The sequence below is a fragment of the Ovis canadensis genome, chromosome 17 (assembly GCF_042477335.2).
Source record: "Ovis canadensis isolate MfBH-ARS-UI-01 breed Bighorn chromosome 17, ARS-UI_OviCan_v2, whole genome shotgun sequence".
Lineage (NCBI taxonomy): Eukaryota > Metazoa > Chordata > Mammalia > Artiodactyla > Bovidae > Ovis > Ovis canadensis.
Window position 1 is genome coordinate 24,741,365 of NC_091261.1, and position 23,516 is coordinate 24,764,880.

Here is a 23,516-nt window from a genome sequence, read left to right on the forward strand (position 1 = left end):
CACACATAGGTATTAAAAATGTTTGATTCAAATTTTGTATTTATAAAAGTGCATAGTTTAAAAACCTACTAAAAATTCTACCACATACCACACTGGAGTAGTAGTACCACGCTTATGTATAAATTTCTACTACCAGGATAATTTACTTCATGTATAAACTGGGCCTACGACTATAACTATCTCTAGTTAAAGAATCTCCTGTAATGTGTGTTTAAACCCTATTATTTTACTTACTTATATTTGCATGAATCAAAATTCTCTTGATAGTACTCAAATAAAAAGGCAAAGAAACCGACTGGCAGCTGAGGCTTCACCAACTATAATCTCACCTTCACATTTGTGTTACTTAGAAATCAATGTTAGATTCTTCGTAATGGACTAAGACAAGCAGACAAATGTAGACTCAAATATGGTTACACTGATTAAATGGACTTTTCAGGCTTTATGTATTGGGCTTATACAAAGTTTACTTAAAAAAGATTCTAGCACTAAAAAATGTTTGGGAGATACTGCTCTATAAGAGACTCTCTTTCCATTTAATTTGTTAATCCAGTGTTTAATGTGAATTACTTTAACAAACTGCCTAGTACATTTCAATTCTTAAATTACTCAGCCTAATGGGAAAATTTCAACAAATTAATGTTGTGGGTCTTCAAAACTGATAACTTGTAAGATATTGAGAAATTCCACTAAAAAATTCATAAGTGCCTTAGGCTTTTCTGATAGGTCACATTTAAAACAATATTTCTAACTTTGAATTAGTCACATCTCTATTGTTATGTTCTAAGTCTCAAAATACGTTTATCCTCCATGCCAACACAAGTTAAGTATCCTGACACTAAAAACTGTTGTGCGTTTTGATCAGCAGCATTTCAATGATTTTTTTTACTATATTTTGTGGTTTCATTATAAAACAACTTGCACACACCAAACTCAAACAATCTTTTTTATTTAAAAACCCACCTCAAAATTCAGTTCTGGGTTTAGTTTCTGTTTAAAAATAAGCAAACATTTAAAAGCATCAAATGTTATTCGTCTACAATTCATCTTGTTATGAACGTTTTTTTTAGTTCCTGGAGGGGACATAAACCCACTACATAAGTCAGGCACAATACAGTGGCCAAGAGGCCAGAAATCAGGGCACATCTGTGTTCTCAGGCAACAGTTAGAGGTCTGAAGTGGGATAGGGGAACGTGACTCAGCTGTAGGCTCTCTGATCTCTATGCCCCTCCAAAAACTGTTAGTAAGTCTCAAATCAGTACAGAAGAGATTGTATGTAACGTACTTAAAATCCAATCAAACCAACAACTATATCTGCTTTCTAAATTATATTGCAAAGCCAAGACAGATAAATTATAGCCTCACTATATATAATGTGTGGTCTTGATATCCATGTCACAGGACCATGTTATAGGTGAGCCAGAATTATATGATACCTCTGGTGGTTTCAGAAATCTAGCTGGAAGAAGTCCATGGCTATAAGATTTCACATTATAGCAAGGCTCCACTATTTCTTGAATTGGGGCAGTGAATATAAATCACAGTACAAAATCGTTAATTTTTTTTTTTTTACTGGAAAAGCAATAGGTGCTACATATGAGAATCACTTATATAACATCTATTTAAAAAAAAACAATGCAGATATAAAACATTAATTGCATAGGGATTTAAATAGGATAAGGCCAAGAAGAATATTAAGTAAAGTTTTTTAAAAAACCATAGAAAGGGCACTATGGTGTCAAAAGACAGAATTTCATTCTTAGAGCAATAAATCTGCATGACTGTCTAATTAAAAGTCACAGTATGTTGCTATAACTAACAGTGAATATCAACTGTGTCATTAATTCCAAACTGGAAACCAACAACGTTAGAGGATTAACAAGAACACAACTTAAGCTCGTTGTATAAACCTGATCAGTGTATTAGCACATCAGTGCCTGGTACGTACCTGATTAGCTGTATAATCTACACTTTGCAAATAATGTAAATTTTAATACATGGTAACAAGTGTGAGAGCACATCCTCACTGCATGCCATCAGTGATTTATACGCTTACTTGATAGTGTCATTATTCACTCTCTCCAAGGTGTAAGATCCCACCCGGCAGAATCTTCACTCAATGAACCAAAAACACTGTAATTAACAAAATATAACAAGGTTCCACCATTGAAAATGTCCACGAACCAGAGAACTAAGTCCTGATACCAGGATGGACACGATGTTCAGCGCTTTGAAAGGCATTGAATGATGAGTCCAACTCTACTTTGTATTTTAAGCTAACGATTACCCCATGAAGTTTCAGGTAGAATGGCAGACCGCAAATGTACTTCTCATGCCATGTGGTTATCCTGCAGGTGAAAGGGCAATTTCTCAATGGGAAAGTAGCTTAGTTTACTCAGCATCGTTCTTGAGGAAAAACAAGAATTCCCAACAGAATCATGTTAAGGTCCATTTGGGAATACCCAAACCAACGCTTCAAATGAAAAAGTGCATAAATACAGTAATACTACTAGTGTGTTACCTACAGAACAAATGTTTCTCTGGGAACCAAACAATAGTATTTTCCCGCATTATTTACATGTGATGAATTGTTCCAATACCACAAAGCACCATTTACAGTCTTGACAGCTTGATGAAGCCTAAAAGGTCCTCCGACTCTGACTCTACTTAGTTGAGCATCTACCTAGAGTAGAAGGGTCAAGTTATCTCGGGTCAAGCAGGATTCCTCTTTACAGTTCAGTCCTCTTTCGTTCAGACACATTAAAGCAGTCTTTTCATTTCACATTCTTGGCTGGTGTTTCGGACTCTGTGGATTGCCTCCCATCGGTCCAGGCTTCCCGGGTGCTTTTCAGAGCGAGGGTCTTCTGTTGGTCAACCACCACATAGTCCACTCTCTCATCGGCTACACTGCTGCCTGAGCCGCTGCTCTTTTGCTAAAAACCAAAGGAAAAAAATCCCATAAGTTCCTGCAGAAGAAGGAGTGCTTCTGTGTGAACTCCAGTCTTAAAACATGAGCACATACACACTGCGAGTAACTTCTAAAATTCTACTGGTTCACCAAAAAAGAACACAAACGACTGCAATTTAATGATACTGTCACTATCCTAACTGTATTCTGCTTTTCCACTAATTTTAGAATCCTTATATTTAAGAATTAGGCACTTCCCTTGTGATCCAGTGGCTAAGACTCTGTGCTCCTAATGCAGGAAAGTGTAAATAAACAGTGTCTGTATAATAAGAATGTGTGTGTGTTAGTCGCTATGTCCAACTCTGAGACCCCATGGACTGTAGCCCCCCAGGGTCCCCTGTTCCTGGAATTATCCGGGTAAGGATACTGGAGTGGGTTGCCATTTCCTCCTCCATGATATCATAAGAATACAACTAATAATAACATCTGATTTGTGAGTATAACAACACCAACAAAAAACTTAAAACTTTTGGACAAAGTCAGTAAGGGAGTAATTTGAGTAAACCTCTGAGTATATCATGAGAAATGCTGGACTGGAAGAAACACAAGCTGGAATCAAGATTGCTGGGAGAAATATCAATCACCTCAGATATGCAGATGATACCACCCTTATGGCAGAAAGTGAAGAGGAACTAAAAAGCCTCTTGATGAAAGTAAAAGAGGAGAGTGAAAAAGTTGGCTTAAAGCTCAACATTCAGAAAACGAAGATCATGGCATCCGGTCCCATCACTCCATGGGAAATAGATGGGGAAACAGTGGGAACAGTGTCAGACTCTATTTTTTGGGCTCCAAAATCACTGCAGATGGTGACTGCAGCCATGAAATTAAAAGATGCTTACTCCATGGAAGAAACGTTATGACCAACATAGCATATTCAAAAGCAGAGACATTACTTTGCCGACTGAGGTCCGTCTAGTCAAGGCTATGGTTTTTCCTGTGGTCATATATGGATGTGAGAGTTGGACTGTGAAGAAGGCAGAGCGCCAAAGAATTGATGCTTTTGACCTGTTGTGTTGGAGAAGACTCTTGAGAGTCCCTTGGACTGCAAGGAGATCCAACCAGTCCATTCTGAAGGAGATCAGCCCTGGGATTTCTTTGGAAGGAATGATGCTGACGCTGAAGCTCCAGTACTTTGGCCACCTCATGCAAAGAGTTGACTCATTGGAAAAGACTCTGATGCTGGGAGGGATTGGGGGCAGGAGGAGAAGGGGACGACCGAGGATGAGATGGCTGGATGGCATCACTGACTCAATGGACATGAGTCTGAGTGAACTCTGGGAGTTGGTGATAGACAGGGAGGCCTGGTGTGCTGCGATTCATGGGCTCGCAAAAAGTCGGACACGACTGAGTAACTGAACTGAACTGAACTGAATTGAACATTGGAAAGAGAGTGAAGACCATGATTAACTGTGGAACTTCAGAATTTTCTAAGCAAACATTTTTAATGATAATCCCTAAACCAGTATAAAATATATAACTTCCATGCCATTAGACATGAAAAAATAAATTAATCTGCATAACTGTTGTTTGTGATTTATCAAAAGGCATTAAGTAATAGACTTTTCTAAACTTATTAAACATACTAACAGAGTTCCCTCGTGACAGGTCTTCAGGTTTCATTTGTGATAAGTACATTTATAGAAAGAGGTTTTACTTACCTTACGTGGTGGTGTGGATTTCCCAGAATCTAAATCTAGATCTAGGTATTCCACTTGTTTGTCTCCCTTGGGCTTGATCATTGGGCTGTTTCCTCCATCAAGACTATTACTGCCAAAAAGATTCTGAAAGTACAATACGGTAAAATGAACAGTCAAACATTCATGAGACATACTGTTCTTTACCTTGTCTACCATCTTTATAAGCCTAAATATTAATTTTAGGAGAATATAGCTTGAAGGAATATCTCCATAGAAAACTATTTTAGGATGGGGAAAGATAAGTAATATTTTAAAAATTGATTAAAACGTAGCTTGGGAATGTCCCTGCTGGTCCGGTGGTTGAGAGTCTGCCTGCCAATGCAGGGGACGTGGGTTCGATCCCTGGTCTGGGAGGATTCCAAATGCCCTGGGGCAATTAAGCCCGGGCGTTGCAACTACTGAGCCCCGCACACCTCAGCTACTGAAGCCCATGCTGCACAAGAGAAGCCACCACGATGAGAAGGCCCAGGCACTGCAACTGGAGAGCCCACATGCAGAGCGAGGGCCCAGTGCAGCCAAAAATAAATAAACTGTAAAAACAGCAACCCAAAATAAAATTTTAAAAAAGCTTAGGTAAGCGAGCTAAAAATAGTCTGAAGAGTAAAACTTGGTTCTGACCAAGACTGGGCTGTCAAGCTATAGTTAGTTGGAATATCTATCTCAGTGCTATCTGAACTCAATTACACTCTTTAACTATAGGATCCTTACCATCCACGTTTCCTGATTAATTTTTTTTGTTTGTTTTTAGGGATTGACCAAGATGGCGGGAAGGACCTGAGCTCACACTTAAAGTTCTACATTTAAAGGCTTTCATGCTAAAGTATGGTAACTAAAGGCTATGAATACTGACTCTATCGGCAAAGACTGTTTTCCAACCATCTGGAATTTTTACCACTTGTTTCTGTCTTCTCTTGGCCACATCTTTCTGTCCCTAACAGGGGCTGTACTAGAAGGACTACTGTCTAAGAAAAGAACAAGAAAAAAGGAAGAGAGAGGAAGCAGTAAAGAACAAGAACAAAAAAGCCTGAGGCAGAAAAGTGAAAAGAAATAGGTTATTAGGAACATGACGATCAATGCTAAATAAAAAGGAAAGGATGATGTGAATTTATATCCCTGCATACACCCTCTATTCTGATTATGACAGTCTTTAAACATGCTCCAATAAATGATTCGTTCCCAGGCCTTGCTGCTTTTAACCTTAACTAAGAAGGTTCCTGACTTCTCCTAGGTGATGCTACATGCTTACTAGGGGCTCTCACCTTGTACCCTCCACCACACAGACACTACTGTTCACACATTAGCTCATACTTTTGAAGAAAACCATAATGATGTAATCGACTTGACAATTTTATACTTGTTTGAATGAACAACACAATTGGAAAGCTGCATAAATCTGCTTCTGTTGCTTCTTTCATACTGCTACTCCATTTCTTTTGGGTTAAACAGAGTAAAACGTGATTTAGGGAAAGGATGATTGCTAGGAAAACACTGAGTTTATTCACTCACTTGTAAACGGAGCTGCTGACAGCCTGTGTGAAACATTTTTATGAATCAGGAAAAAGGTGCTCCTTTCTGGGGCAACAAAGTTCTGCCCCAGGACCCACAGCCGAGGGAGCAGGACATGGTCTGGGCTGCATGTACTCAAGTGTAGCGTGTGCGCCGTTTGCTGTATACACTACATACTGTGCACAGCAGGTGTATGCAGTAGGCAATCTGCATTACTGTATGTGATGGACCTATTTGTAGGAGTAGGTTTTTAAACCAAATTGATCAACTACTGCCAATAAAACATTAAAAAAGCAGACAGTAACACGCAAGGCATAAAAAATACAAGCAAATATTACTGCTCCGTTAGTATAAATAGCTATTCTTCCCCCCAACCCTGCCTTTATCTGATTCATGAAAGACTGAAATCTTTTTCTCTAAATGACTCCACATCTCACGCTCATATAAAAAACCAAGCTGGACTGCGTGTGGGAGTATGTGAAATTTTGTATTCAAATGCACTGAGAGCTCATACCTGGAATTTCCCTAACTGAAAATATACAGAATTATTCACAGCACTGCAGGCTATGAACAGAACCCTTGAGTTCATGTGATGTACACGTTTAATCTAAGTAAGTTGTTCCTAAAGTGAATTTCTTAGGATTGCTAGTTAAATTGTGCTCTGTCTAATAATTAATAGAACTGGCATTTTTTTCATCCTTAAGTATTGTTAAAATCTATGTCTTGACAAAAAAGTCTGTTTGCTCCCTATCTAATCTCAACTGGGAACAGCCTGTGTCTGCCTTCTAGTTTTTAACACAGTGTTTTCCCAAAAGAGTTAGAAAAACCCTAAGATTCTAGGAGTTATTATGAGGTGTTCTGTGACTTAAAAGAAAAAAAAATTAGTTGGGACTTCCCTGGTGATCCAGTGGCTAAGACTTTGCACTTCCACCGCAGGGAGCAAGCGTTTGGTTCCTTAGTCAGGGAACTAAGATCCCGCATGCCATGTGTCACGGCCAAAAAAAGAGAAAAAATAGTAGTGCTTTGTTTTTCTAAAATTCTTGAAAAAAATACATACAAGTATTAAACATATTTTTGTTATTGTTACAAACAATATATATGTCATTAGTAATGATGTACCATAACTTGAATTTCAGGTGCTTAATTAAGTGAATTTCGTAACTTAATTTTCAACCCTTAAGGAACATGAAGGGTTCATTTCATGAATGCTTGATTTTAGATCTTTGTGTAAATGAATACACAAAGCATCCTGAGCACCCTGATTTGAATCTGGAGAAATGCATTATAAAATGCTTCCAGTATAATGCATTTTCTTCAATGGTTTCAAACATCAAGTACATATGAAAAGAAATATAACTGGAAAATTTTTTATCATCTTTATCTAACTTATATCTACTTTACAGATATAGTATTACCCTCTGACCCGATATTGGTTTTAGACTTTATGATCTGCTTTTCAAAAGCATTTTAAAAACTCTCCTTAACTTCTTATTCAAACTCCTCACTCTCCAGTATGGAATTAATTAAAATACATACAGAGCAAAAGAAAAAAAAAAGTCCTTTTTCCTGGAGTAAACAAAGAAAGGTGGATGGGTAACGTGTATGAACTGGAAGAAAGGTTGAGCGCGAACGACTCAGAAGGGCTGCTGAGGAAGAGAGATGTTAAGAGAAGACGCTACTCACGGAGTCTTCACTGGATAGGTTGGGGTTCATCGGAACGTAATTCTCTTCACTGTCGTGCGAGTCGCTGCTTGAAGTTGTGCTGTGCACAGAATCCGGCCGGGGAGACAGGGGGAACCTGGAGGAGCTGAGGGCAGAGAGGGTCGTCACAAACACACAGCCTGACCCAGGTTTCTCAGCTCGCTTCCACAGCAAGAATAAGAGAGAGGGCATATTCTTCCCAGAAGAACTGAAGCTTGTAATCATTTACTATACATATTTACTATAGTACACTTTATTGCAGACATTCAAACACATATCTAGTGTTTATAGCTATTTGTAAACAGATATTTAAAGAGAAACTTATACAGATATTAAAAAAAAAACTTTGAAAGGTTACTTTCCATTTATAGTTATTACAAAATGTTGGCTCTATTCTCCATGTTGTACAACACATTCTTGAGCCTATGTTACACCCAGTAGTCTGAACCTCCTACTTGCCCTTCCTTACTGCGATCCCCCACCCTGTGAGGGGATGCTGTGCTGTGCTAGGTCGGCTCAGCCATGTCCCACTCTTTGCGACTCTCTGGACTGTGGCCCACCAGGCTCCTCTGTCCATGGGATTCTCTAGGGCAAGAATACTGGAGTGGGTTGCCATGCCCTCCTTCAAGGGATCTTCCCAACTCAGGGACTGAACTCACATCTCCCCATAAAGGGATGTTTCTGGGCATTTAATAGCCTTGTGCAGAGCAAAAAAAAAAAGAAAGAAAAAAAGTATCGCTAGTGATATGGGGGATAAATAGAAAGTCACAGCTTTAAAAAGGAAGATTTAAGCATTCTTATTTTTAAAAAAACTTGTTTATACATATAAAATATGAACACATCAACACAGGTTTGTAACTGTGTACATTCTTTTTATTTCCACGTATATATTTAAATGAATCTTTATTAAATAATCCTCACAAGAAACTACCATAGTTTCCAGATCAGTAGTTCTCAGAAATTTCTAGCCTCATGAACCTTTCACATTCTTAAAAAATTATTGAGAACCCCAAGGAACTTTCGTTTATAGGGTGATATCTATTGACATTCACCATATTACAAATAAGAGAAAAAAAATTAAGCACAGGCATACACAAAGGCACACTCTCTTAGCTGCCGCAATGGTTATCGCCCAGTATTAGCCACCTCTGGAAAACTCCAGTGTACACTCATGAGAGAAGGAGAGTGGAGAAGCAAATGACATCTTAGTATATTAATGAAAATAGTTTTGACTTCACAGAAACCCAAAAGGGGAGGGGTTCCCCAGACCATCCTCTGGGAACCACTGTTTTAGGTACTTTCCATTACAAAGAACAATTGAGCTATGTATTTTATATAAAGACTTACTCTCGAGCAAAACTCCTAGTGATGGGAGATCTAACTGGGGCTTGTAATTCTTCCCATTCTGGCAAAGGTTTTATTTCTAAAGGTGCTGGCTTGACTGAAACAAGAGAGAGAAAATGAGATTTTAGTACATAGAAATTTGGAAAACATGACCTTCTTTCTACACCTCTACTATAGCCAGAGTACACCTAGGACTGGCTAGTTTTCACATGAAAAGAAGTTCACAGATGTTATGTGATTTCTCCAAGGTTACACAGCTAAAAAAATTAGCGACAAAGGCTAAATTAGATAATTTCCTGACTGTTTACTGAAAGTCTAAATAAAGCTCTCTTATTACATGTTGCTTCTTAATTGAAGTACATATTTTATGACTATAAACTTAATGAGAAGAAGAGTAATGTGGCACAATTCCTTCAGAGTTATTTGATTTATAATTTTCATTATTTCCTTATTTTATTTTTTCTACTAATGTTATATTGTCAAACACAGAGGTTTAATTTTCTATGTAAAAATGTTCCTCATTATCCACACTGAAGCATGAGCTGTGCAACTTTACATACAAAATGATGTTTTGAAAGCAATAAACATAACACTTTGCTAAAATCAAAAACTTAAAAAGGAATCAATGATTAAAGTTTTGAAATTAATTCGGGTCCAGTCTGGAACCAAATAGAACAAAGCAATAATTACGTCTTTATACTCAAACTCAGATCTGAAAAAGGCCATAAAATTAACTACCTCAAATGTTTAGCTTCTTTTAACCAACAATGTCCTCTATTAAATTAAGTAAAAATAAATGCTAATATTCTTATTAGCTTTATTTGTAAGAGGTCTTCACTAACTTACCCCATTATTGCAATCAATTACTGCAAGAATTAACTACTCTGCTAGTATATACCACAGAGCTCTTTGCCCTCAAAGTAAGACTCAGATTCCAGGAATACAGAAAATGTGCAAAAAGAAGTACAACACTATTAGCTGTTAATATTCACTATAATTTAGGAGACTATTTAAACATGTTAGGTAAACATTTTATAGTTACATTTCATCCTACCACTCTAAAGAAAAAAATTTTCATTTTTTCCTTGGTATCCCTCTTCCAGTCTTTGTCCATATGTATGTACTTTGAAACACCAAGTTATAATTACCTTCAAACTATAAAATAGGTAGCCATTGTAAAGGATTATGTAGATTCAGTGAGGCTTATGCCAAACTATTCTTGTCAACTCAAATACAAAAAAAATTCCATGTGTTTTTCTGAAGGCTACACTGATTTCAGTTCGAGTTAAAATAATTTTGTTCACCTATACTCTTAAGATGGACATGTACAGAATATTGTGCTTACTGAAAGCATTTAATTCTGATGTGTCACTTTTTTAAAGCCCAAAGACAAATAGCAGTTTAGCTGTCTAATTCTAAGTAATGGCATAAAATAGTGAATCAATGGAAATGATTATATATTGTCTCAGAACAGAATATATACATTATACATAAATACAGGAGACAGTTGGAACTCACAAGTAGCTCACAAGCTTAAAGAAATCACTGTACTGATGTCTAAAAGGTTAAAAGAATAATGTGAAAGGACAAGACTGAACATCATACAGGATCAAATATTTAACATGCTGCTGTTAATGGCATAACAAATAGACTCATTGTATATTATGGGAAGCATTCACTTTAGAAAGTATATGCTGGTAAGTTTTATTTCCAACAGCAATAGAATTTAAGACTCTTCTTTACTTTTAAAGGAAAAAAAAAAAAATCACAGAATAATCCCAACACCCCATCCAGCATGCGGTGCTAAAGTACATACCCTTTCTTCTTGTAGCAAAGTCACCTATGGTTTGTGAATCAGTTCGCTCTAAACCATGGGGTTTGGGTCTTAAAATTTTAGGACTTTGACCTAATTGGTAAAAAGAAGACTCTCTTATTATAATGTTATTTTTTTAATTGGAAAAAAAAAATGGATTCTGTTAAAAAACAACAGAGCCCTGAGCAGAAACATTACATCTCAAAAGCATCAACATAGTTTGTTTGTGCAGACTATTTCAGTTCTGCTACTGAATATCATTCATGCTTAAAACCACAGGAACCAGAAAGCTGCATGCAACAATGTCATAAGCAAACTGGAAAAGACGGTAGGGTTTTAGTGACATAACCACCTGGTTAGTTGTTATCTTTATTTGGAGGAATGGAGGAAAAATATGTGCCATGTTAGTTTTTCTTCTAACATGTCTTAGAAAACTGGATTGAAGAAAAAAATGATAAAACCCTACAGTGAGGCAGCAGGTACACCTTTTCTTTGAAGTCTGGTGTCTCATATGAAAGTACCAAGGCCTACTTTCTTAATTTGATGGAGCTGTTCTAAAAACCTTAAGCTGACTACTCCTTCATCTCCTGAAAGCACCCTTCTAGAGAAGCAATGCTACAATGTCTGCAAACCCAAAGTCAAAGCCAAGATCAGTGTTCATTTCCCCTGGATACTCAGTGGCTCCCTGTGATGCCGTTTTGTATAAGGATTAGATGTCTAGATTTCGGAACTGCTGATTACCTGATTTAATGTGAGAATTTTGTTTTGTTTTTTGGTCATGCATCATGTAGCCTGCAGTTCCCCAACCAGGGACTGAATCTACGCCCTTGGTGGCGAGGACACAGAGGCCTAACCACTGGATCACCAGCAAATTCCCAAGATTTAACGTAAGAATTGGCGAGCATAAATTCAGTCGCTATCTCCCTGACCCCAGGCCTGCCTCCCCCCTCATAATCTCCGCCATGTACAAGTACTGCTGAAAAGCCTCGTGAAAAGTACAGGTTTATCATCCAGCAAGTGGGCTCATACTTCTTCCCACTGAAAGCCTGGAGATGCTGGGATAGCAATGTCATTTCAATCAGGAATTTAAACTACTTTATTCTCAATGACACCAAATTCTCTTTTTCTCTTGGCATTTACAAAACTGAGCTGACACCTATTGTATTAGATGGCAAAATTAGTTTGCTGATTCAACACTGATAGCTAGCACCTCACTGACCGACATCTACAAATTTTTGAAAATATGATTTTCTAGCTTATAAAACAGGAAAATTCCCTAATTCACAGGTACTCTCAAAGGTACTCTTTAGTTGTCTTCATAGAAGAATACTTTATTAAGTGAATTTTTTTTTACAGAGCATTTATAGAATTTACGTGTATTTTCTACTCCATGCAACAATTCAGGTTGATTTTAGGATAAATGTCTAAAGGTGAAAATGTTCTGAATTTAACCTAGTCACTTAGGGATTTTGGTAGCTTCATTTCTTTGTATTTTTATTGCCTGGCTCAATTTGACATTTACATTCCAGACAGAAATTAAAGTGTTAGTCTCTCAGTCATCTTCCACTCTTTGTGACCTCACAGACTCTAGCCTACCAGGCTCCTCTGTCCATGGGATTTTCCAGGCAAGAATACTGGAGTGGGTTGCCATTCCCTTCTCCAGGGGATCTTCCTGATCCAGGGATTAAACCCTCATCTCCTGCATTGGCAGGCAGACTGAAATGAAAATGAAAGTGATACTCAAGTGATGGCTCAATATGATTGGGTTGGCCAAAAGGTTCATTCAGGTTATGAACCTTTTGGCCAACCCAATATTTATGAGGAGAGAAAGGAGAAAAATCCAAAGTATATGTACTCTCCTCTACAGCCTGGAGGCAAACATTTATTTGAACGTTTCTCTGATTACTTAAGAAAAGTAAAAATAAAGAGTAAGAAATAAGAATACTAAGGTAAAGGCAAAAGAATGAACCAACTTTGAGGATACACTATTTTCAAATTCTGAGGGTTAATAATAACTCATCTGAGCCTCAGCCTTTAAATCCAAGGCAATTAGAAGTGGGCTTCAGCTAGATTAGTTTTGAACAAAGAAAGTGACATGACACATTTTGTTTAGCAAACAGTACTGACTACTGGTGAAATTCCCATTGCACTGTAACCCTTACAGATTAGAACAATCTCATCCAGGACTGTGAATTTCTGGATCATGTGACAGGCTCCCTCACTGGTAAGACAGTTTGGTAAATCTTAACCTCTGATTCAGATCTACTCCAGGATCCTCCTTACTTGCATATTGACAAAGCCGCCCCCACATGGAGGTTCTGTAGGCTTTCACTCTACATGTTCAAAAATGGAATTTAGCTTCTCCAACCCACCATGCATCTGCTTTGCTTCCTCTCTCTTCACTTGCTGAGGCAGATCTCTTAGGAGTTACTACAGATTTCACTTCCTCTCTTATCTCCCTATATCAATTTTAATTTGATTTTATTTATAATGACAATAGTTTGTTTTCATTCAGCCAAGAAAATGACAAAATCTGAAGTGTGAAGCTCTTCCTTCCATTTTTAATGTGCACTTTATTTACTTACCTGGTTTGTTTTTCAGAAAATGATGAACTCACATCATATGGCTAAATGACCTCCATCTATACTTCAAGTGTCCTTCAAGCTTGTAAAAAAATCACTCTAGGTCCCTGACTGGAGGCAGCAATGAGGACCACAAAAGGGACTTTAGTTAATGCCTTTCTGTCTGATCATCTCTAAAGTAAGGCTTTTAGAACCCCGGGTTTTCAAAGCACTCTTCAAAGAAGATGCTGAAGCAGCAGTATGGTTGTATAACACTGTACATTTAAAAAAAAATGCCATTTTTCCCCTATCATAGCCTTAAATCTTAGATGAACTTTCTAGAGGCTAATCTGAGTATGTTACTTGCCTCCATAAAACCTTTCAGTTGCGCTCTCAGAATAAAACCCAAACTCATTAGCATGGACTGTTAGAGCCGCCAGGAGCCAGCACCTGCCAGGCCTCTGGCATTCCTTCCTGCCTTCTTAACTTCCTCCCTCCCACCCAAGCCAGCCCTGCGTTCCCCCTGGTAAGCTGTTGATTCTAACTAGAAGATCGTCTATCATCGTTTAATTGCCATTCATCCTCTCAGACTTTCCTCAGAGGAGGGAGCTAACAGTGCCAAGAGCTTACCTCAACCACAGTGCCTGTCTGTGCTAATTACGATAATGTGTCTACTTTTCTACCTCCTCCAGTAAACTGGGAGCTTCTAAATTACCTTTTCTTCCTTCCGCTTCAAGACCTCAGACCTATCTGAAGGTATATTCTATCACTGGGAGACCCTTCAATCTGTTTTGATGAACTGTTGATCTCTTAAAGCTTAATCTGATAGTGGTGTTTAATCTGATCAGTGTTATAATTTTGTGTGTGTCTTGGAAGAGGAAAAAACAAAAAGCAACTGAATGTTGTTTCAAAAGTGCATCATTCCAAATATGATCAAGGCAGTCAGTCGTACGAGATGCCAAGCTTCAAAGAAGCAGATGCAATAGTTTTTGAAAAGTCCACACGTGGTTAAGCATTATTTTATTTTAAATTGCTTTTTATTAATTTTTTTTCATTGTACTGCAGGGTATGCAGGCTATTAGTTTCCCCAACCAGGGATCAAACCTGTGTCCCTTGCACTGGGAGCAAAGAGTCTTTACCACTGGACTCCCAGAGAAAACTCAAGTATTCTTCTTACTTACATAGATTCAACTCAAAGTGGAAAATGTATTTTCTCTATCATTATAGGTTTAACTTAGCCTGTTTACTCATCCATCTGAAGTTTCAAAGATGATGCTACTATTTCCAGTAGGCATCTCAAATACCAAGAAAGAAGAAAAATAATTCATAATATTATTAGTCTCCGTTAATTCCAAGAAGCAATCAAGGTGGCACAGTGAAAAACTTTTATGCTTGTTTGAATGGTCTTATACAAAGGGGACTGTAATTGTGGTAATTATATTGGAAAGCATCAGTTGCTCAGTTGTGTCCGACTCTTTCGGGACCCCATGAACTGTAGCCTGCCAGGCTCCTCCGCCCATGGGATTTCCCAGGCAAGAATACTGGAGTGGGTTGCCATTTCCTCCTCCAGAGGATCTTCCCCACCCAGGGATCGAACTTGGGTCTCCTGCATTGCAGATGGAGATGCGTTTACCTGCTGAGGCATCATAATGGAAGGTCAGGAAAAGGAAAAAAGCCCAAAGGCAGAGGCTGTGCTGTAAATATGCCCTCTATACTCATGTCCTTTAAACTGTAACCATCAATCCACAAATCTGACTTGAGTCAAGTTTCTCCATCTTTCAAATATGTATTATAGTACAAACACCATCCTTTAAAAAGCATGTTAATTTTTAACAACATTCAAAAAACTGTTTTAGAAGCTCCCTTGAAAAAATATTCTTATCTAAGATACCAGTGTGCCAAAAGGATCTACCTAGGGAAGCTGCACGATACGTCTTCTGGGTGCTTCCTACACCAAAGTGAAGATCCAGCCAGACATGAAGATACTTTAACCAAACTTATGTACAGAATCACCAGAAGTAACCTCACACCGCTTTTGTGAAAAACCAGTATAACAACTAGTGGTCGGAACTGCTGTAGAAAGCCACAAATGGGCAAAGCCAAACGAAACAAAATAAAAAGACAGCATATCTGAGGCTTGAACAGCTGCTATTAGTATATCATGTTAGAAAGAGACTGAATGAGCCTAGTGAAGTGCAAGGGTGAAAGCTGGTAGGGTTATGTAAGGACTTACTTTAAGAGAAATCACAATATTTCACAGAAATTTCCCCAACTTTACAAAATTGCTTTTCCATTAAAATATGAAAGTTTTAATTGAAGCAATCCAAACAGAATTTGTCTTGCATTTCCAATGACTCCTCTGCTTTCCTAATATTTAATATAATACATGTAAATGATGATTTTTCTCCTCTATTAATATACATAAGGCATGGCTTAGAACAAATATTCTTGTGACAGAAATAGTATGGGTGAAAATATAGCTACTACAGTTGGGTGATGGATAAAGGATCCATGAAAATACATTAAATGTAAGTGTTTAAAACACGTATGTATTTCTGCAGCTTCAATTACTGGGAAGTATTTGAAAAACTCATCTGCTAACGACTAATTACAGCAGCTGACATCTATAATTGGGGGTATAAACAAGACTAGAATGTCACTCATCTACTGTAGACCCTTCCCAAAAACACAATCACAGAAACTGGTTATACTGGATGTTGAATTGGTTACATTGAGTTTTGAAACTAAGGAAGCCATATTTTATAGAGCTAGGTTTGCTTATTACGAGGTTTAGTTAATAAGAGATACTAGAATAACAGACTGAGTCATATATCTGATGTCACAAAATCTGAAATGAAGACTCATGAGATACTATGCTCAGTGAGAAAAATTTCAGGACAGTTTTATAGGTTAAGTTTTTTGTTTTTAAATGTATGCCAATTAACTTTTTAAAAAAGCATTTTAAAGTCTTTATTGAATTTGTTACAATATTGCTTCTGTTTTGATTTTCTTTTTTAGTCCTGAGGCATATGAAATCTTAGTTTCCCAACCAGGGATTGAACCCACACTCCTGCGTTGGAAAGTCAAGTCTTAACCACTGGACCACCAAGGAAATCTCTATAGTTTAAGATTTTAAGGATAAACTTTTCTCTAAGATTTGAATATTAAAATGTTTTTCTCAAATAGCTATAACTTTCTAAAAAGTGAGTTGATAACATGTGCCCCGCAGTATTAAACACTTTCCCATGCTTCCTCTCATATCATATTAATTTTCAAAAGTAGAGCAGTGCTAAAGAACAGCAAAACACATTTTTTTTTCTATTTGCACGCAGTATTTCCAGGTGGTACTAGTGGTAAAGAACCCTCCTGCCAATGCAGGACAGTTTTCCTGGATGGGGCGATCCCCTGGAGGAGGGCATGGCAATCCACTCCAATATTCTTGCCTGGAGAATCCCATGGACAGAGCAGCCTGGCAGACTACAGTCCATGGGGTCTCAGAGTCAGAGATGACCAAAGCAACTTAGCACAGCATGTGCACATTTGCTAATTATCATGGAAACTTTTTTCAGGTAAGCAAGGTAGATTTGTTATCCCCATTTCACAGATGAGGAAACCAAGTCCCTGAGGGACAAGGGACAAGGGACTTGACCAAGACTCACAGCTGGGTACTGATGGAACTGGTACCCAAAATACACTTTATATTTTTTTAAATTATTATGACTTTAGTAACCTCTTTACTGTTTTGCCAAACCTATTCTCCTTTTTTCCTTATTTTCTTTGCCAAAAACTATGTGGAAATTTTATTCTGGGGGCTTTTTTAGTTCATTTCATATCTAAGCAATGATGCCAAATCAGTCATCTGACCCATGAGCTCAGGACTGTCTTTCAATAATTCAGCTTAATTTTTTCTCCCCTGCTGTCCCATGTAACTTGTGGGATCTTAGTTCCCCTACCAGAGATTGATCTCAGGCCTTCAACGGTCAAAGCACAGTGTACTAACCACAGGGCCACACAGGAAGTCCCTCAGCTCATTTTTTAAAGACGAAACAGAATCTTTAAAAGTAACTAAGGAATCTACTTTGTTCTGTTCTACAGTAGAGTCACCACCGGTTGGTTCAGAGGACTAGGATAATCTCTCATGTATTAGAACATATAGTACTTTCACTACATACATAGGGAGGTATAATTATGCGTACATACAATACATATGATGTGTAGTACACATACCATATTATTATGCTCTGTACACAAAATACACCATAATGCAGGGTCCATGAACTCTGTCAGACCTAGATGATACTAAAAATGTATGTTTTTACGTATGTTTCACTATGATCCTGCAACTTTTCCGTATCAATAGGAATCTTTTCAGATTCTGCGTTGTGCTAACCACATGGAACCATGAACCATGAAATACACTGGGAATTTTCAAGCTGTGCTCTGCCAAGCCCAAGCCAGAGGGGAGCAAAACCCGAAGGACTCACAGCTCTGGCCCTCACCCAAACCACTCCACCTCCATAATTATGTAGGGACCTCAGGATATAAAACTGCTCCATTTGGTGTCAAAAGCTAGCGATCTGCTGCTCATGTGCAATAACTTAGAGGAAAAGAAGAAAAGAATCAGTTGAGCGTTAAAATGAAGATCTCTTTCACAGAGTTCATAACACTTCCATCTTAATCCTTCCACCATCTGTGGGCGCAATTATAAATCTATCCATGCCCAAACATATGTTTGTTTGTTGTAGGCAAAGAATAAAATGACTAGTGATGTCTAAATAGATTTTAAAGCAAATGAAGACCAAGAGAAACAAGAAGAGAAGTTATCGCATAAAGAGCCTGGGACGCTCACGCCCTTTCTAAACCAGCCGGCCCCCATCATGGCCCTGCTGCCAGGACCGTGTGGCTGGCCAGGGGTGTGGCACACGACCAATGGACTGACCAGCTATCTGACCGAAGATGGGCACTTGACCCAAAGGCGGCCCGCACGTGGGCTGGCCTCCAATCCATAGGGCGGACAGACAAATGAGACCCATCCGACGGCGGCTGAGCAAGCTGGTAAATCAATAACGAACAAGGCAATTTGCAAGGGACGTGGAGGCTGTAAGGGCCCATAAAAAGCAGCCACGGGGCAGCATCAAAGGAAACAGGGAAGAATGTGAGGGAGAAGCAAGGAGGATCAAAGACCTTCCAGAGGACAGAAACGCAGGAAGGCAGGACAAAGCGACAGCTGCCGAGCACTGTCTCAGCTGCCCAGCACTGTCTCAGCTGCCCCTCACTTTCTCCGTTCATTTACTAAATAGCAGAACAAAATAAAGCTCGTTCTCTTGAAGATACATCCCACTCTCGGTCCGTTCCCCATACCGGGAACTTAACTAGAACAACTATTGAAGAGCCAAGGCCAGGTTAATGAGAAGTTTACGCAGACATTAACATGCTTTGAAAAAATCTACATACAGCACATGAGACTTTTCAAATGTGCCGGATGCCCCAGAGATGGTGCCCCGCATCCCACCGCCAACACACTAACTTATTTGGTTGCCAAGATGAAATCACACCAGCAGCATGCTGGTTTTAACCCCTCGAATCCAAAATTTAAAAACGTGGGTATATATGACCAATTTGGCTGAAAAGTTTCTTTTACATCGAGTTCTTGACAAACCATGCCACCTTAGAATTTAATGTTATTTACGAAGCCCAGGACAAAAGAATAGACCAGAAGCATTTGCTTATACCCCAGCCAAGGCAGAATCATTTTTCAGAAGTTGTTATGTGAACAGAATACAAAGAGTGTATAAGCAACCTTGCTGTTCTTAAAGAATGATGTCAAGGGCACTAATAATCTCAAGTCTGCTTTGATATCAAATACTCTGGAGAAGAGGTTACCAAAGGGAAGCAAAGACCATATCTAGCTTGTAAAAGTGTGTGGTATCATCTGCACTGTTCTGTTGTTTCAAATAATTAAATTAGCTAGTACAGCTTAGAAATCAAAAGATAATATAAGTAGAACCCACAAATTTGGACTTCTTTTGATAATCAGAATATTTTCCTCTAGGAGCTATGTTAATTTCACAAGTTTACAAAGGGCTGCCGCCAGGCAATGGTTAATTACTCCATTTGGATGGGGCAAGGGCATTTCAGTTTTTCCTAATTATCTACCGCTGCGTGCCAATCCTGGTGAATGTTTTAGTTTGTAACCTCTGCTCTAGAGATAGGGGACTTAAAAACATACAGCATCAACATAGGACATAACAATTCTTAATCTCTAAAAAGGAACACCATTAAAGCAAGTGGATGACTAAGGTAACGTGAAATACTTCTGAATTACTAGTCCAAATTCTGTTTTGGATTTCATGACAGTTAAATGTGGATCTAAACTGGTGACCCCTGGTCCTTTTGCCATGCCATGCTCTCTTTACCTTTTCTGTCTGGTTTGAGGTTCCGATCCACAGGGGGTGGTTCACAGTCTGCAACAGGAACTGGCCTTCTGGGAGGGGTCTTGGGGCTGGACCTGAAGCCCATATGAGCGGGAGGAGGCACTTGCATTCCAAATGAAGAAAAGTCAAACGTCCCTGGAGTCATTGGAACATAATTTGCTTCCTGAATTGGTTCTGTGAAACTGCTGGAATGTTGTCGTGGTGGAGAGTTGGGATTCATGGGCACGTAATTTTCATCCAGTTCTTCACTTGATACACTTCCCGCTGTCAATACGTTTTTGATTTTCTAAAACACACATACATTTCTTTTAATAAGCAAGAACTGTTGTCAAACAGGAAAACATATTCGTAAGTCACGCCTATTCATGTGGATCTGCAGGGACTTTTATTTCAGGATCTCATTTAGTCTCAGGGCCCTAAGTGTAAAGATTTTGCCAATGAAATACATTTGATGATGCCAAGGTCAATTATACTTACAAAATGGTTGTGGAAGCCTTCGAGTGAACTAGATCTATCACTTGGAAATGTTCGTGGAATATCATAGCAGTCTTGAGAACTAGCATCTAAAACAGAGAACAAACTATCAATTTTCTCCCCATCTCTGCCAGTTCTCAGGGTAATCAGGCATGACCTCCTCTCTCTCTTTTCATGTATTCATGCTTCACACACATAAAGTTTAAAAAGGATGCTCAAAGAAAAGTATCTTGAATTGAAACATTAAATAACTAGAAAATGCAGACACTTATAGGCTAACCAGTACTGGTATTTGATTATGACACTGAGACAGGTTATCTAAAGATGGAAAAAGAAATACTTCTACTTCCTCATCTTTTGCACCCTTGGGTCCAAGTTACATCTCACTAACGTATAACTACCTCAAGATACATTACAGCCACTTCAAGGACTAAGTTAGAAATTGGTACTGAATGGCTAGACAAGTATTGGTACAAGCACCATTCACAACACATCAGATCTTCATCTTCTTTAAAACAGCTGGATAACTCTATCACGAACTCCAAAAGTGTCAGCACATAGTTTTTAGGGTCTGTGCCTTTTAAACTTTTTTTTTTTTTTAATTTTCAGATCTCTAAGAACCTCAGAATCTAACCCAGATTCAACAGTACAGAAATTGGTAAAATGACTAGGGGTAAGGGGAGAGAAGATTCACAGCTTTAAAAACAAATAAAACCAAATAAACAAAAAGCAGAATGACCTGATTGGAACTGAGTACCACCTGGCAGACACAGTGTAAAAACTGTTATCTGGGAAGGAAACGAACAGAGCCCTGAGTACCACCTGGCAGACACAGTGTAAAAACTGTTGATCTGGGAAGGAAGGAAACAGAGCCAAACAGATGTAACACAGCAGTGGCCGTACCAGGACACAAATACAGGAAAGGGCATGACCCGGCAAGGCTTTGTGGCTGGTCCATTTCCTGTTCCTCTGCCCCACGGGTCTGCTCACCCAGGATACAGAGAAAGGGAGAAAGAGGGCTGCAGGCTTCCTGAAGCCTAAAGTATTACTAAGGCCATACTTCTTCAGGGATGTAAAACTCCTCTCTTCTTCCCTTTCAGCAAAACAGGCATAGAGGCACATGGTGAACATACAAACATACTTCCCAGGATTTACTGAGACTCTGACACCTTTGGTATCTCAGTGGATACCTGCAGCGCTGAAGGAAAAAGGGACTGTCTTTTAACATCACACTTTGCTTCCAAGAACAAAAAGAGGTTTTGGGGACCACTGTGGTGGTCTAGTGATTAAGGCTCCCGGCTTCCAGTGCACAGGCCACAGGTTCGACCCCCCTGGTGGGGGAACTAAGATCCCACCTGCCGCAAAATGCAGCAAAAAAATTAAAAAATAAATAAGTAAAACAAATAAAACATTTGGGGTGGGGGGGGGGACTGCAGGAGAAAATGTTTTTAAAAAAAAGAGAGAGATTTTCCATCATTAATCTCTAACCCGGGAGAAGCCAATCGGTGCTGACCTTTTCGCAACTTGTTCAGATCCACAGTGGAAATGGTATTGCTACGTGAGGGCGGCAGCCCGGCTGTTGGGGTACAGTAACTGCTGTCAGTGTCCGAGGCCGGCCGTGTGATGCTACACGTGTCCACAGGAGATCGGTCATGAGCCGGATGCGGTTTCGGTGGCCGAGGCGGAGGAATATCCGGAATAGTGTCTAGCTTTGACGTCTGCCCCAAGGCGCCTTCTGGAAATGTTCGTGGTATCTGGTAAGTATTACCAGGTGTTGGAGGAATGTCATAACTAATAGGTACATGCCTCATTTGAGGCTCCACGTTCGAGGTCCCAGATGGGGTGTTAAAAACATACAGTTCTCCGTCTGCTTCGGTACTCGATGGAGACACCTTTGGTAAAACGTCGTGGGAGTAACTGCGGGGCAGGTTATACAGGCTGGAGTCTACGGAGAGGGATGCAGCGCGAGATGGTGGAGAGTCGTACATCACATGCTGCTGGAAAAAGCCGTTCACTCCATGTTTGCTCTGGGAGGAAGCGGGGTTTTTATGAGAAGGGACGTTATCATTGCAGTCGGTTTCCGAAGAGGTGGATTTTGCAGAATCAGCGTGCGTTCTAAATAAAAATGGTTAATGACAGAAAAGAAAACACGGTGAAAACCTAGGACTTACGTTTTAGTAAATATATTTCTAGCTTAGCAATCAAAATCCATGGCTTTTTCTCATTCGATTTTTTGGTGTGTGTGATCCATCCGATTGGAAGCACGAATGTTCCTGAGTTTTTAACGATTATGCACCAGATAACAACACTGCCACCGCAAAACCAAAAGCATTCTCCCTAATTCCTGTTCTGTACCTGCCCACACCCTCAACTCCACCTATGAATTCCACACATAAAACCACAATTCCTGAAGCAATGAAATTAGAAAGGTACAAAACTCGGAGGAAGGTAAATGATTAAGGCACAGGACACTGGGAAAAGCATTTCCTCTGAAGAGCATGCAAAAACTTCATACCAATAGTTTATCAAGGTGATCCTTAGCTCTTTAGCTCACCTGTGGCACTCTGTTGTCAAATCTAACGATGGCCTGGTATTGAATGAATTCAGTGTGATCTACAAGGTGTCAACTCAACAGGCTCTGCGTATCTCCCTTTCTACTAATTTTGTTTAACAGATATTTAGCCAATGTCATGGGATCAAAGGATCAAAATACAAGCCGTGGGGTTAGCCAAGTCCAAACAATAATTCACCTTGAGAAATTTCATTAGAGTGTCTTTTATACTTTGGGTGCATTTTCAGTCTCTGTATTTTGTGGTATCACAAAACTTGGGAGTAAGTCAAAACGCAGCTACCAATACCAGAGTGCTTGTCCTTCCTTAATGCTAAACTAGATACCTTAACTACCTATGTGTGTTGTTCAAAGTCCTAGAGGAACTTAAACTCAGTATTTAAAGAATAGTAACTTGTGATAGTTCTTTTCAAGGGCATATCTTCCTGACATCTTGGTAACATCTGGCA

At 39.0% G+C, this 23,516-nt stretch overlaps 1 protein-coding gene across 15 annotated transcripts in view; it reads right to left on the reverse strand.

Moving 5' to 3' along the window:
• Positions 1-932: 932 nt before the first annotated feature.
• GAB1 (GRB2 associated binding protein 1) overlaps positions 933-23,516 on the reverse strand; it is a 125,593-nt gene continuing 103,009 nt past the window's right edge. For 8 of the 15 annotated variants that reach the window (XM_069556813.1, XM_069556811.1, XM_069556820.1 and 5 more), the window contains 8 exons: positions 22,012-22,613; positions 20,502-20,587; positions 20,007-20,310; positions 11,033-11,122; positions 9,220-9,313; positions 7,855-7,978; positions 4,627-4,749; positions 933-2,933 (listed from right to left, as the gene is read on the reverse strand). In XM_069556813.1, coding sequence (XP_069412914.1) covers positions 2,775-2,933; positions 4,627-4,749; positions 7,855-7,978; positions 9,220-9,313; positions 11,033-11,122; positions 20,007-20,310; positions 20,502-20,587; positions 22,012-22,613 — 1,582 coding nt within the window. In that variant the 3' untranslated portion in view covers positions 933-2,774. The remainder of the gene's footprint in view (positions 2,934-4,626; positions 4,750-7,854; positions 7,979-9,219; positions 9,314-11,032; positions 11,123-20,006; positions 20,311-20,501; positions 20,588-22,011; positions 22,614-23,516) is intronic. The other 7 variants (XM_069556815.1, XM_069556814.1, XM_069556825.1 and 4 more) reach the window with 1 other exon arrangement.